A 13,483-nucleotide genomic window follows, 5' to 3' on the forward strand; every position below is an offset into this window, starting at 1 on the left:
CTATACATATATTAGATATGTAATTACATATTTAAGCAAGTTATATATTCTTTTCCTTGGCTTCTCAGTTTTAAACTTTTTCGTGGCACTTGGAGTAACATTCTTAGATTTCATCCCCATCCTTCCCCCCTCCCCAAACTGTAGCAGTGAACACCTCCTTTTGGAAAAATTGAACAGATCTGATAGAATCATACTGTCTTCCTAAGGAAATGGAAGAAAATACAGGTCAGTTTTGCACCTATTAACCTTGACTGACCTTTTTGAGCAACAGCTACTTTTAACATATGTTTTTCGTGCTCTCCAAATAATAATTTTATTTGCATAATTTGTGTAATTTACCTTTGGGAATCAGGCTGTACTTTAATGGGTTAATTTGTAGTTATTAAGATAAACAGTACTTTAAGTAATTTTCCTAACAATGAAAGCCTTTTGTAAAAATTACGTATGACACCAACTTTCTGGGTACAGCTTGGAGGTGGGTAATATGAAGGTGCAATAGTGTTCTAAGTTCCATGATGATCTTGGTCTTTTTTTTTATTTTTTATATTTGATTGAAAAGTGTCGTAATAAATTATTTCTGATGTTCCCAGTGGACTATATTGTGTAGATGTCTCCCATTTTTTTCTTTCAATGAGATGATCAACATTTTAGCAAAAATGGGTCATCTTGTACAAAGCTATCATCATCAGTGTTCCACTGACCTAATTACACGTTGATCCTGAAACTCTGAGCACTTAAGATGCCCATGAAGCTGTAAGGAAAGGGAACCGTGTACAGGATCAGTAGTTTTGCATTGCTCCATGCCGTTGTAATGGATTCACAGTCTCTAAGCGTGTGACTGTATAATAGCAGTAACTGATGGTAACATTTGTACTATAAATGCTTTTCCCCTTTGTGACCATGGATAACCTGTCCATCATTGCATAAAATGCAGTCACCTAGTTTTTTCCCTGGAAGTTTGAACTTCCATTTGCTCTACATTGCCTAGACTGTCTTGCCCGCAAACCTATCCTAGGGATAATGTACTCCTCCAGTGGAGACAGCATTAAAGCTTTTCTTCAACAGGATCATAATTTTGCTAACAATGCTAGATGAAAGGCAAGAAAAAGTGTGTTGAAGGAAATCAGTGGAGGTTGGAACTGGGCCACGTCCTCTGTTGGAGAGGATTTCTTACTTAAGGTAGACCTGAGAGGTGCAGAATTTCATGGCATAATTTTTTTTTTTGTCTGTGAAAAGCAGTAGAGGTAGAGGGGCTGCAAATTTCAGAAGTGTTTAGGCAGGCTGTGTATTCACCACCTAAGCTTAAATTCAGCCTCCTGTCCTGTGTGTGCAATAAGGATGACGTTTTCTCTGTACCTCATAACAGTCTCGAGGCAGACACCAACTGTTTTTAAAACGCTCTGAAGATGAAGTGCAAACTATGTTCTTCAGTCTTTCAAAGTTTGGAATGCAAACTGGTCATTTTGGTATCTATGAGCAGGTTCTACGCCAGCTCTTCTGGTACTTAGATTTTTCAAAATAGATAACCTGTGGGAGAATATAATAGCAATAACATAATCAATGATACCTATGCAAAACATGGATGACAACAACTAAAGATATGCACAGAGTTGTATCAATACGAGCTTTTATTGTTCTTCTGCAGTTTGCCATATAGTGATAGTGGTGATAGAGGCGTGGTTCTTTTTTAAGACAAGAACGAACACTTAACCATTATTTTCTTCCATTTTTGAAGGACTGAGAGAGAATTCTTCTGGATGCATGATGATAGCAAAGTGAATTGTGTTTGAGCATCCGACTGCTGGAAATGGGATTTCATTTACTTTCATAGAATTACTATCAAAATGTCAGAGCAGTAGAATTAAGCAGTTAGTTATCTCATTCTACGATATGTTTGAAAAAATATGCTTTGTGGTAACATGACTTATTTTGCTAAATACAAATAATAATACGCAGTTACCTTGTGGGGAAATGTATGTACATGGGGAGGCCCACGTGCATTCTCTAAAGCAGAAATGACGTGTGATTAAATTACACAGAGGGGAAGGAAAAGATTGTGGCGCTGTCCTTCAACCTTTTGAAACATCTCAATTATTACAGTGTGAATACACAAATCCCCAGGATCAGATCCTTAGTATTCTGTTTTGACACAGTCGGATCACTCAAGTATTTTTTTAAGTCCATGGATGAATTAACTTTTCTTGATTTCTGCATACGTAATTTCTTGCTTCAGTAACATGAGTTCTGTACAACCGTTTCACTAATACTTGGATCTGGGATTGTACCCTGCTTCTGTTGAAGCCAATGGCAAAATTGCTGTGGGAGCAAGACTGGGTCTGTAATTAAGTTAATAGGGTCGAGTGTTATTACGTTGTTGAATTGGCACTCAATGCCATTAACATCAACCAACCAAAAAAAAAAAAAATCTTTAACAGTGACTAATGTAAGGCAGTATTAAATGTTGGGTTTATAACACTTTATGAGGGAGTGATAAAGCAATTGAAAAATTAATCATAAGGGAAAATATTGGAATTTGAAATATAGTCAGAGGAATCATTACAGTTCATTAATTTATGTGTAAATACTGATGTTTTCCTGTGGAATTACAAAATGCAAGTGAAGTGAAATGGCTGGTTTCATTGAAGGCATTTTGCCATTATCATCAGATGGAATTTAATTTGTTTACAGACTCCGCATTGGGCTGATCCACATGGAGAAGTATTAATAAACAAGGGCTTTGACTCCTGTTTGTAAAGCAGTAATTCCAGTTACCACGACAGAAGTACTCAAGGAAGATGTGGAAAGAGCTAAAGATTTACTGTTGTTTCGTTAGGTCACTAAAGTAATGGCATTAGGACTAACTACGCAAATAGCAGACCAGTAAGACTATGTCAGTAGTTTATGTGTCTGTTTTGACAGCTTTACTGATGGACTCTGGCAGAGGGTGCAAAACCATGGTCGTTTTGATATGCGCTTCATGTTTGCTGTAGGCTTGAATGCTACTTGTGTTCTGTCTATTTGTGCCAGGAACAATGTGAACAGGAGGGAGACTGGCCAAAACAGGAGTTATCTGTCTGTGCTACGGTGAGCAGATCGTACACTGGAATGGCCCAAACTGCAGAAGTCCCGTGGAACAAGGGATGTGAGCTCTGCAGGCTGTTGGGTGGTTAAGTGCGGCTCAGTGCCAGTGTTAGGCTGCAGGAGATAATGTTTGGACATGCCATTGGGCTTTTACTGATACATACTGATGAACTACACCATTAGTCTACATTCATTTAGGAGAAAAAACTCAAACGAGCCAACAACTTTCTGCTAATTATTTTTATTATTATCATTATTAGTATTTTTCATAGACTGCAGTGTTGGACAAACACCAAAGTGGGATCACTTTGATCTAGAGACTCTCCAGATAGGCAGAAAGTCATAGTTCTTATCCTGAAACAGTCTTGTTCAAGACTAAACGTATGGCTTCTATATCATGTGGAAATGGAAGATTAGAATGTAAGAGGAAAAGGAGTTGTATTACATCTATGTAGGTATAGTTTCATTCTTCCAGAATATGCACAAATCCTATGTTTGTAAGTACTTCCTTCAGCACGTGTTATACTGCTTCCCGCTGTGTGCCACAGAAGGTGTATGCATTTCGTCAGACACGCAGCAGTTGTTAGTAATACAAGTGAATACATCGATTGCAGTATTTCAGGGCAATTATGGATCAATAGCTGTGTGTTCCCAAAGCTACACGATAAAGAAATAAAATCCCAGTATTTTTCTTTTAATGTAAAGTCACATTAGGGTCTGAATATTGTACAAATGCGACAAAGTTCAGGTGGCCTTGTCTTTTAAAATTATTTTTATATTCTGTGTGCTCAACAACGATTTTTTTTTTTAAGTATTGGGTTGCACTAGATTTAAAGTGGTATATGCATATTAAACCATTGACTCCATGTAGCAGTGGAATGTACAGAACGGCTATACAGCTTTAGCAAATCAAATTATACCGAATGTTTGGACAAAATGACGTTGCTTTGTTGTGGGACTTATTTTTGTTTTTAAACCTGATCCAGCTGCTATTTAACTTGACAGAAAACTCCCTTTGACTCCAGTTTGAGTTTTGGATCAGGATCTAACTATGTAATTACTTGTATATTAGAGATACATTTCTCCTTTATAAACATGGCAATTTGTGGTGCTGCTTTTGCACTAAAAAGTTAGATGCTGTCTTTGGTGTGGCTGGCTTCTAACTCTATTTTCCATTAAGGCTGTATTATCGAAGACAAATAGTTACATGTCAGTAATTAACCACGGATTTTAGGAAATTCTACTTAGCTGTTCTATTAAATGTGTTAATTTTTCATGACAGAAGAGTTGGCATGGTTTGATGGAACAGAACCCAGCTTGAAACCTGAGTCTTTATGACCCTGCTTAATTGTTATTACATCACTCACTCCTCTTTGCCTTCTGGAAAAGACAAGAGAAACTGGCAGAATACAATTCATTAATTATTTTATAACTTTCCCAATTGATAATGTTAAAATTAGTTTCATTAGTCATTGTAAAAACACTCCCAGTAAACAGTGACATTAATCTGTAGTGGCTGATTTTTTTGTTTTGTTACACAGGCAAGAATCACTGCTGACTCGATAGTCAGTTCTATAAAAGCACTTGGCATACTACATTTATTTTACCAGGAACATGACTGATTGTGGAAAATGAGATATTTAAAAGCTATACCTCAGATCAAGACCAAATGATCTCATGAGACTAAAGTATTTTTGCATTAAGGGGGACTTTATAAAATGAAGGCCAAAATAAATGCTAAGTTCAAATTTAATGATTAAAATGTCTGAAGCTAAAGGTTAAGCTAGTTTTCCTTTGTTAATGGTAAGTCTTTTAGATCTAAATTTCCACTTTAATTCAAACACTCTTTTCTGAAGGTGCATGTGCCTTAATGCTATTAAACTTTTCTTTGCTATAATAAGACTATTTTTCAAATGCAAATTATTAATTAAGTGTTATTTCTCTAATGTATTTCAAAATTTTCCGTGTAAGAGACAAGGAAAAATTGCATAATGCTTTTTTTCTTGTAAGTTTTCTTTAATTGTTAGGTATTTGCATAAATTATGTGTGTGCATTTAATAGTTTGAATTGATATGATTGATCAAAAAGATACTTTAAAATTCCAAGTGTGCGTATAAACATTTGTATATAGATGTGTGTGTATATATACACACATCTCTGTATATGTATTTTTATAGGATGCAAAACCAATAACTAACTCTTTAATAGCTTTAATGGATAGTGGTGTTATTTTAAGACAATGGAAAGCATTCGAGCTTCTCTAAATCAGCTTATGTTATTTTTAATCCATGAAGGTCCCAAATATATAGCATTTCTAAGTCACACATCATAGCTGTTTTCAGAAGAGACACTTTAATGTTGAAGAACAAGATACTTTCCAGTGCTGCTCATCAACATGCCTGGTGTCCTGCAGCGTTAAGTGTTGGAAGTTTAGGTTGGTCAGCGATATCATGGAAAGTTCTGTGACAACATTACTGTAGGATCAAAACTCAAATATTTTTTTATTGATTTGTTTTTTCCTTGGATCATACTGTATCTGGTTTGGAAGCAAATCTGCTACCCAGGTATCATAAAGCTTAGAATAATAGTTTTCAGTGTTGAGCTGTCTTCATATTACAGCAGGTTTAATGAACCAAATGCTAGTCTAAGCTTTTTATCAAAAGCCACTGTTGCATGTCCTGAGCCGGCAATTCCTAAAGAGTAATCAAATTCTCTATTTATTCCAGGTCTTTAAGAAGATTCCCATTGCCTCTGCCAAGAAAATTGGTTCTAGATACTACTGTCTGAGAATATGAAAGAAAGGGAAGAATGTGCGTGGATTTAAAATTACTGTATTTATCAAGTTGTGGAGTGAGACGTACTGGGGAAATAGCTTGCTCTGTTGCTTGTCGTAGATCTACCACAAATTGTTTCTGATGCAGCTGAGAAAAATGCAGACCCTTAAAAAGGAACACGGACCTGTTGACACAAGTAGCAATGTGGACAAAATCATGGTACTTAAGTCAACTTTAGCAGAAGTGTCTGAAGAATTGTCTACAAACGAAGACATACTACTTACTGAAGCAAGCAGTGGAAAAAGCAAATCCTCAGCTTGCCGGAGAAAGCGAGAATTCATTCCAGATGAAAAGAAGGATGCTATGTATTGGGAGAAAAGACGGAAAAATAATGAAGCTGCCAAAAGATCTCGTGAAAAACGACGACTGAATGACCTTGTCTTAGAGAACAAACTAATTGCACTGGGAGAGGAGAATGCCACTTTGAAGGCGGAGCTGCTTTCGCTGAAGCTAAAGTTTGGTTTAATCAGTTCTGCAGCCTATGCCCAAGAGATACAGAAACTCAGTAGCTCAACAACCGTGTATTTCCAAGACTATCAGAGTTCCAAGTCAAATATTAACTCATTTGTAGATGAACATGAACCATCTATAGTTGGTAGCAGTTGTATTTCTGTCATTAAACATTCTCCTCAAAGCTCAATGTCCGACGTGTCTGAAATATCATCCGTAGAGCACACTCAACCAAGTCGTATACAAAGCAGCTGCAGAAGTCCCGAAAATAAGTTCCAGATCATAAAGCAGGAGCCCATGGAATTAGAGAGAGAGCCAAGAGATGACAGAGGTTCATATAAAGCATCCATATATCCCAACTACATGGGAGCTACCTTTAACGTGTACTCACATTCTCCTCCTCTCTTGCAAGTTAATAGGTCCTCCAGTAATTCCCCCAGAACGTCAGAAACCGATGATGGTGTAGTTGGAAAGTCATCCGATGGAGAAGATGAACAGCAGGTTCCTAAGGGTCCAATCCATTCCCCAGTTGAACATAAAAATGTTCATGCAATAGTTAAAGTTCCAGAAGTGAATTCTTCAGCTTTGCCTCACAAGCTTCGAATTAAAGCCAAAGCCATGCAAGTAAAAGTGGAAGCAATGGATAATGACTATGATGCAACACAGAAATTGTCATCACCCATTGACATGTCCTCAAAAAGACACTTTGAGCTTGAAAAACACGGTGCACAAAACTTGGTGCATTCTTCTCACACTCCTTTCTCGGTTCAAGTGACTAACATCCAAGACTGGTCACTTAAACCAGAGCTCTGGCATCAGAAGGAACTCAATGTAAAAATTCAGAGTGGTTGCAAAACTGGAGTTGTTGAAATAAAAGACAATATCTACAACGTCTCTGAGTCAGAGAACCTGTATTTGAAGCAGGGCATAGCAAACTTATCTGCAGAGGTTGCTTCACTTAAAAGACTTATAACTACACAACAAATCTCTGCGTCAGACTCTGGTTAAGTTACTACTGAACAAAGGCTTACTGTTTTAAAGGATGTCATTTGCAGTAGATCAATATGTTTTGTATTATGCTGAATTTTCACTGGACTTGTGATGTCATTTCACTGTAATGTTCACATAATGTCTGATTGGTGTCTTTTTGTGCACAAATTATTATGAAGACTAGGTTGTGTTATGATCACTATGCCTTGTGTATAGTCAAGTAGCCTGTACAAAGGCTGTATATAGTGAACTTTATTTTCTTTTTGTTCTTCTACTATAAAGCGTGCAAGTTACCAGTTACAACAAAATACTGGTGACAAACACAGAGCTTCTACTCCAGTTCAGTTTATTTTATGAACTTGTAAATAAGTTGTTAATTAAAAACTGGCTTTTTTCTTACACTGTGCTCAACCTCACTTACGTGTTTGGTTTTTACAGACTAACAACCAAATTACAATTTACAACGTGTGTAATCCTTCTGGCCACCTTTTTCCTTAACACATTTTTTTAGAAGAGAGTAGAAATAAAGTGAATATTTATAAGCGAAGCAGTACCAATTTATAGCCTTAGCCATCTTTAACTTATTTATTAGTTGAAGTTAACCAAAAACCACGCAAATTCTAACCCAGTAACTAATATCAACGACCTTTTTTTCTCCTTCTATCTCAGATGAGACAGTAATGAGTTTCCTGAATGTTTTATTGTGACGAACCATTTTTTCAATACTATAACTTGGTGTTTTAGATGAAATTAGTTAAGTTGGATTTGTGCATCTGCAAAGTTCTCAGAGCCTTGCAGTGACAGAATTGGACACCACCATCTCTATCAAGGGGCAGCTTGTGTGTGCAAGGGGTGCAGGCACGGAAAGAGGTCTGCGCAAAGGCTGCCTAAGAGAGGCCGTCCCTCTTGCATGCCGTGCCACGGTTCTTTCCACGGCAGACCGTGGGCCACCCATAGATGAAGGATAAGGCTAGTGGGTCTGTAAACTCTGAGCTCAACTAGGCAAGTATCTACATAAGGGGCAGACGATAGTAGTAGCAGAGTCAGAGGAGATCATCTGCTATTTTAGTTCCCAGTGTGGGACATAATGCGATTGTAAGTGTGAAGTAAGTCTTACCACCAATTTGGCCTTGGTTTCAATGGCTTAGTTAACTGAACTGGAATACCCTGGCTTCCTACAGGGCATTTTGCAAGAACTTCTTGAAATAGAGACTACGTGAAGAACTGCACAATCCAGCTACTACTCGCCCCTTACAATTCATGCAGATGGTGAGTTCTTCACTTGATGACTGGACAGGGCTGCAGTGCTCTTAGTCTTTGAGAAGAGCCATTGAACCACGGAGACTAGAATTGCATCACATATCCTTGGTTTGGCTTACCAAAGTCTTTCCTTTTAAAGTTAAAAATAATTTATAAATAGAGCGTAGACTTGGCAGAGGTTCTTTTCATGATACTTCCCCCTTCTTTTAGCATACTAATAAACCAGACTAACAAACAAGCTTTTTCTGAAAAGGCTTTTTATTAATTGCCATACTGTATAATGAATGGAACCTTTCCATAGACTTAAAATACTAATTAAGAAAACAATATGTAGGTATTGTTTTTCAGATTCATACTTGACTTGAGTGAGAGGAAGTTTGTCAATTTTTTGGGGATATGAAGAGGAGTCTGAGTCACTCCCGCTAGCTCTGAAGCTTGGTCCAGCAGTCAAGGCAATGGCAAAATTCCCTGATGTCAGCAAGGCCAGGATTTGATTCTGTACCTTTTCAGGAGCTGATGATTCACAGTCGTGTTCTGGGAGGACCTTGGCACAGAAATCACTGGTACTTTCTGAGCTTTTTTGAGCCTTCTAACTGCTGTGCTGTATTTGTGGCATTCAGAGTTAATAAACTGTTATTCTTTTTTCATGCCTTAATAATACAATAGACCCTATCGCTGGGCTCTGTATGTATTTGGTAATTAATATAGAAGACATTTCAATGTTACTGAAAATAAGCTCAGGATTCTTGCATGAAATGTAAAAATTTGCATTGAATGATGGGGATATGAGACATGAGGCAGTGATTGCTACTGTCTCTTTGCTTGCTAAGTATCTTCTGTAAGCAACAATAAAATTCTTTAAATATTTTGCATATTATTTATCACATGTAATGTGTTCAAGGAGAGGACTTAAATCTCTCAGTGTTGCCATCTGTGTAAGCCTGGATCTATTGGTTTTTTCCCATTTCTTGTTACAGTTGTTTGTCATAATGGAAGAATGTTGTCCTCTTTCTAGCTCATTATATATTTTGTGTATCTGTTTTGTGCAATTAATACTTAACAGTAATGATGTAGTTAATTTGTTGAAGGATGTCATTGCAAGAAAGTTATAGCATGGAGCTTAGGAGCACAATCAGATGTTATTTATACTCCCTTTATACCTTAGTGTTATGCTTCATTTGAAGAAAGAAATAAATAATTTGTCTTTTGTTCAAAACCAGCTCTAATTACAACATGATTTTCTACTATGTTCATCGTCCTAGTCCAACACAGAGGTGTGTGAGCTGCAGCTGAGGACAGGTCTTCCTGTGCTGAAGATACTGTTTCTGCAGCTAGTGTTCGGACTACCTTCCACGGCCCCAGCGAAGTCACAAGACGCAGGAGTGCGGGTGGTACGTTCAAAGCCCCATTCCTGGCTACAGGGGCAAGCTGGCCGGGTAAAACTCTCGAGGGCTCAGCTGCTGTAAACGTGGCGTAGGTGGCCTTGTCACCAGAGACCCTCACCCTGCTCACCTGTCTGTAGCCTGGTTTCCTTCAAGACACAGTAAGGACGGAGAGTCACACTGGCTGGGGGGAGGGAGAGAACACGGTGGGACTCTGCTCCCCTGCTCCACCTTTGAGCTGGTGCATAGGCACGTACGTAACTACGTGCATGACCGGAGGGGCTGGGGAATCGCATAGCTGCGCCATTCCAGCCTGCCTTCCCTGTACTGTAGAACAGTACCAGAACCAGCCTCTGTGAAAAGAGCGTCTTCAGCTGGTCTACCACTCTCTCCTCTGGTGAACATTGAAGGTTGGTCTGAGCACAAAATGGGCTTTACCTAAGTGGATATAAACTTGCATCACATCCAAAACTCTTGCAAGCTCAGCAATTAACTGACAAAACAACGTGAGACATGCTGAAAGTGGAATCTCATGTGAAGGAACATGGACGACTCAAAAGTAACTGAAAAATGACTGTAGGGCATACCTTCAAATGAGAATTTTAAGGAAGACCACATACAGAAACTGGCAGCTCCAGAGACTTATGATACAGATCGTAATTTTTCATGGGAGCACAGGAATTGCCATGCTAGATTAGTTTGGCTAGTCCCAAACCTTGCCTGTGATCACCATTAGTGCGAAGGGCTTCATGGAAAGCTTTAAGAAAAGTCCGTGGCAAATAACTGTTGATTAGCAAGATAAGGTTTTTCCTACTGACATCAACTGGTGGCTAATCAACATTGTGAAGTGTGAGTACCAGGCCCTCTGTTAAATCTGCCTAACTTAATTATGTATAAACACAGTAATATATCCTCACGTTCTATGAACACCTATCTTTCGGTCTGTACAAAGACTGAGTGTGGATATGACCGTACACACACCAAGCCCATACACTATGATTTGCCGAATCCTCTCAATTTTCTGCCTTCAGTAAAAATTACATATTGAGTGGGTTGTATTTCCATTTTACTAATACTCTGTAAAGCCAAATATCCCCTTGTTCATGAACAGGAGACAGGTAACTGGCAATTCCTGGTTAATCTTCTCTTATTATTTTGGATGTTTTCATTACATCCCTATGTCCATATGTGCAGTTTATGAGACTGAAAGCATTTTTTTTTTTGGTAGAACTTAACAGAAATGTAAAATTGCACAATAACACATTTCTGAAGTTTTATTAAAATACCAACTTCTAAAAATTTCTTCTACTTGCTAGTACATAAATACGCTGTTGAAAATAGGCAGCGTACAAAGAGTTTAGCTGAGAACTCCCAGAGAATCTAATTAATATGTCCTGTATTTTGCTGGTTTTGGCTGAGAAGGGGTTAATTCTCCTCACTGTGGGGGTCGGCTACTGGTGTTCTGCCACGTGGTGGTGGTGGGGGGGGCTGGGAGGGGCAGGGCCATGGCGGGGATGGCTGACCCCGGCTGGCAAATGGCATGTTCATCCCACACCATGTGACCCCATGACCAGTATATTGAGGGGGGGCCGTTGCGGCTTGGGGGTGGCGCGTGCTGTTTGTTTTGGTGGTTCGTTCCCCCAGTTTCCAGTGAGCAGGTCCCCATCAGAGGAGTAGAAGCGCTGATTTTATTTCTAAGTGTAATAGAGAGACGATTCACATTTACAGGGAGTGAGTTGTGACTGCCATGATCAGGACTAGAGGGGCCCAGCCTCCAGCCAGGTGGAGAAAAGGGGTAACCAGGATTACTGGACTGTGTGGATCCGATGGCCTGGAACATCCGACCCACAGGAGTATAAAGCTTTAGTGGACACCGGCGCACAGTGCACCTTAATGCCATCAAACTATATAGGGGCAGAACCCATCAGCATTGCTGGAGTGACAGGGGGATCCCAAGAGCTAACTGTATTGGAGGCCGAAGTGAGCCTAACCGGGAATGAGTGGCAGAAGCACCCCAGTTGTCACTGGCGCTGAGGCTCCGTGCATCCTTGGCATAGACTACCTCAGGAGAGGGTATTTCAAGGACCCAAAAGGTTACAAGTGGGCTTTTGGTGTAGCTGCCTTGGAGACGGAGGAAACTGAACAGCTGTCTACCTTGCCTGGCCTCTCGAAGGACCCTTCCGTTGTGGGCTTGCTGGAGGTCGAAGAACAACAGGTGCCAATTGCCACCACAACAGTGCACCGGCGGCAATATCGCACCAACAGACTCTCTGATCCCCATCCATGAGCTCATTCACGAACTGAGGAGCCAAGGAGTCACCAGTAAGACCCACTCACCCTTTAACAGTCCCATATGGCCAGCGCGGAAGTCTAACGGAGAGTGGAGGCTAACAGTAGACTATTGTGGCCTGAATGAAGTCACTCCACTGTTGAGTGCTGCTGTGCCAGACATGCTAGAACTTCAATACGAACTGGAGTCCAAGGCAGCCAAGTGGTTATGCCACATCTGATATCGCTAATGCATTCTTCTCAATCCCTCTGGCAGCAGAGTGCAGGCCACAGTTTGCTTTCACACGGAGGGGTGTCCAGTACACCTGGAATCGACTGCCCCAGGGGTGGAAACACAGTCCTACCATTTTGCCATGGGCTGATTCAGACTGCACTGAAACAGGGAGAAGCTCCAGAACACCTTCAATACATTGATGGCATCATTGTGTGGGGCAACACGGCAGACAAAGTTTTTGAGAAAGGAGAGAAAACACCACAAATCCTTCTGAAGGCTGGTTTTGCCATAAAACAAAGTAAAGTAAAGGGACCCACACAAGAGATCCAGTTCTTAGGAATCAAATGGCAAGATGGTCGTCGTCAGATCCCAATGGATGTGATCAACAAAATAGCATCCATGTATCCACCAACTAGCAAAAAGGAAACACAAGCTTTCTTGGGCGTTGTGGGTTTTTGGAGGATGCATATTCCAGATTACAGTCTGATCGTAAGCCCTCTCTCTCAAGTGACCCGGAAGAAGAATGATTTCAAATGGGGCCCTGAGCAACGACCAGTCTTTGAACAAATTAAACAGGAGATAGTTCATGCAGTAGCTCTTGGGCCAGTCCGGGCAGGACAAGATGTAAAAAATGTGCTCTACACCGCAGCCAGGGAGAATGGCCCTACCTGGAGCCTCTGGCAGAAAACACCAGGGGAGACCCGAGGTCGACCCCTAGGGTAGGGTTTTGGAGTCATGGATACAGAGGGTCCGAAGCCCGCTATACTCCAACTGAAAAAGAGATATTGGCAGCATATGAAGGGGTTCGAGCTGCTTCAGAAGTGGTTGGTACTGAGGCACAGCTGCTCCTGGCACTCCGACTGCCAGTGGTGGGCTGGATGTTCAAAGGAAACATCCCCTCTACACACCATGCAACTGATGTTACATGGAGTAAATGGGTTGCACTGATCACCCAGCGGGCTCGAGTAGGAAACCCCAGTCGC

The 13,483-nt window shown here is 40.2% G+C and overlaps 1 protein-coding gene across 1 annotated transcript; it reads left to right on the forward strand.

The window, feature by feature from the left end:
- The first annotated feature begins 327 nt into the window (after positions 1-327).
- On the forward strand, positions 328-9,841 carry LOC142050153 (nuclear factor interleukin-3-regulated protein). The gene has a single exon (XM_075078516.1). The coding sequence runs from the start codon at positions 5,997-5,999 to the stop codon at positions 7,371-7,373; it is 1,377 nt and encodes a 458-aa protein (XP_074934617.1). The 5' UTR covers positions 328-5,996; the 3' UTR covers positions 7,374-9,841.
- The last annotated feature ends 3,642 nt before the right edge of the window (positions 9,842-13,483 follow it).

The sequence above is a fragment of the Phalacrocorax aristotelis genome, chromosome Z (assembly GCF_949628215.1).
Source record: "Phalacrocorax aristotelis chromosome Z, bGulAri2.1, whole genome shotgun sequence".
NCBI classification, from domain to species: domain Eukaryota; kingdom Metazoa; phylum Chordata; class Aves; order Suliformes; family Phalacrocoracidae; genus Phalacrocorax; species Phalacrocorax aristotelis.

Coding starts and splice junctions, on each gene's coding strand:
- LOC142050153 (XM_075078516.1), top strand. CDS start 5,997: ATGCAGCTGAGAAAAATGCAGACCCTTAAAAAGGAACACGGACCTGTT.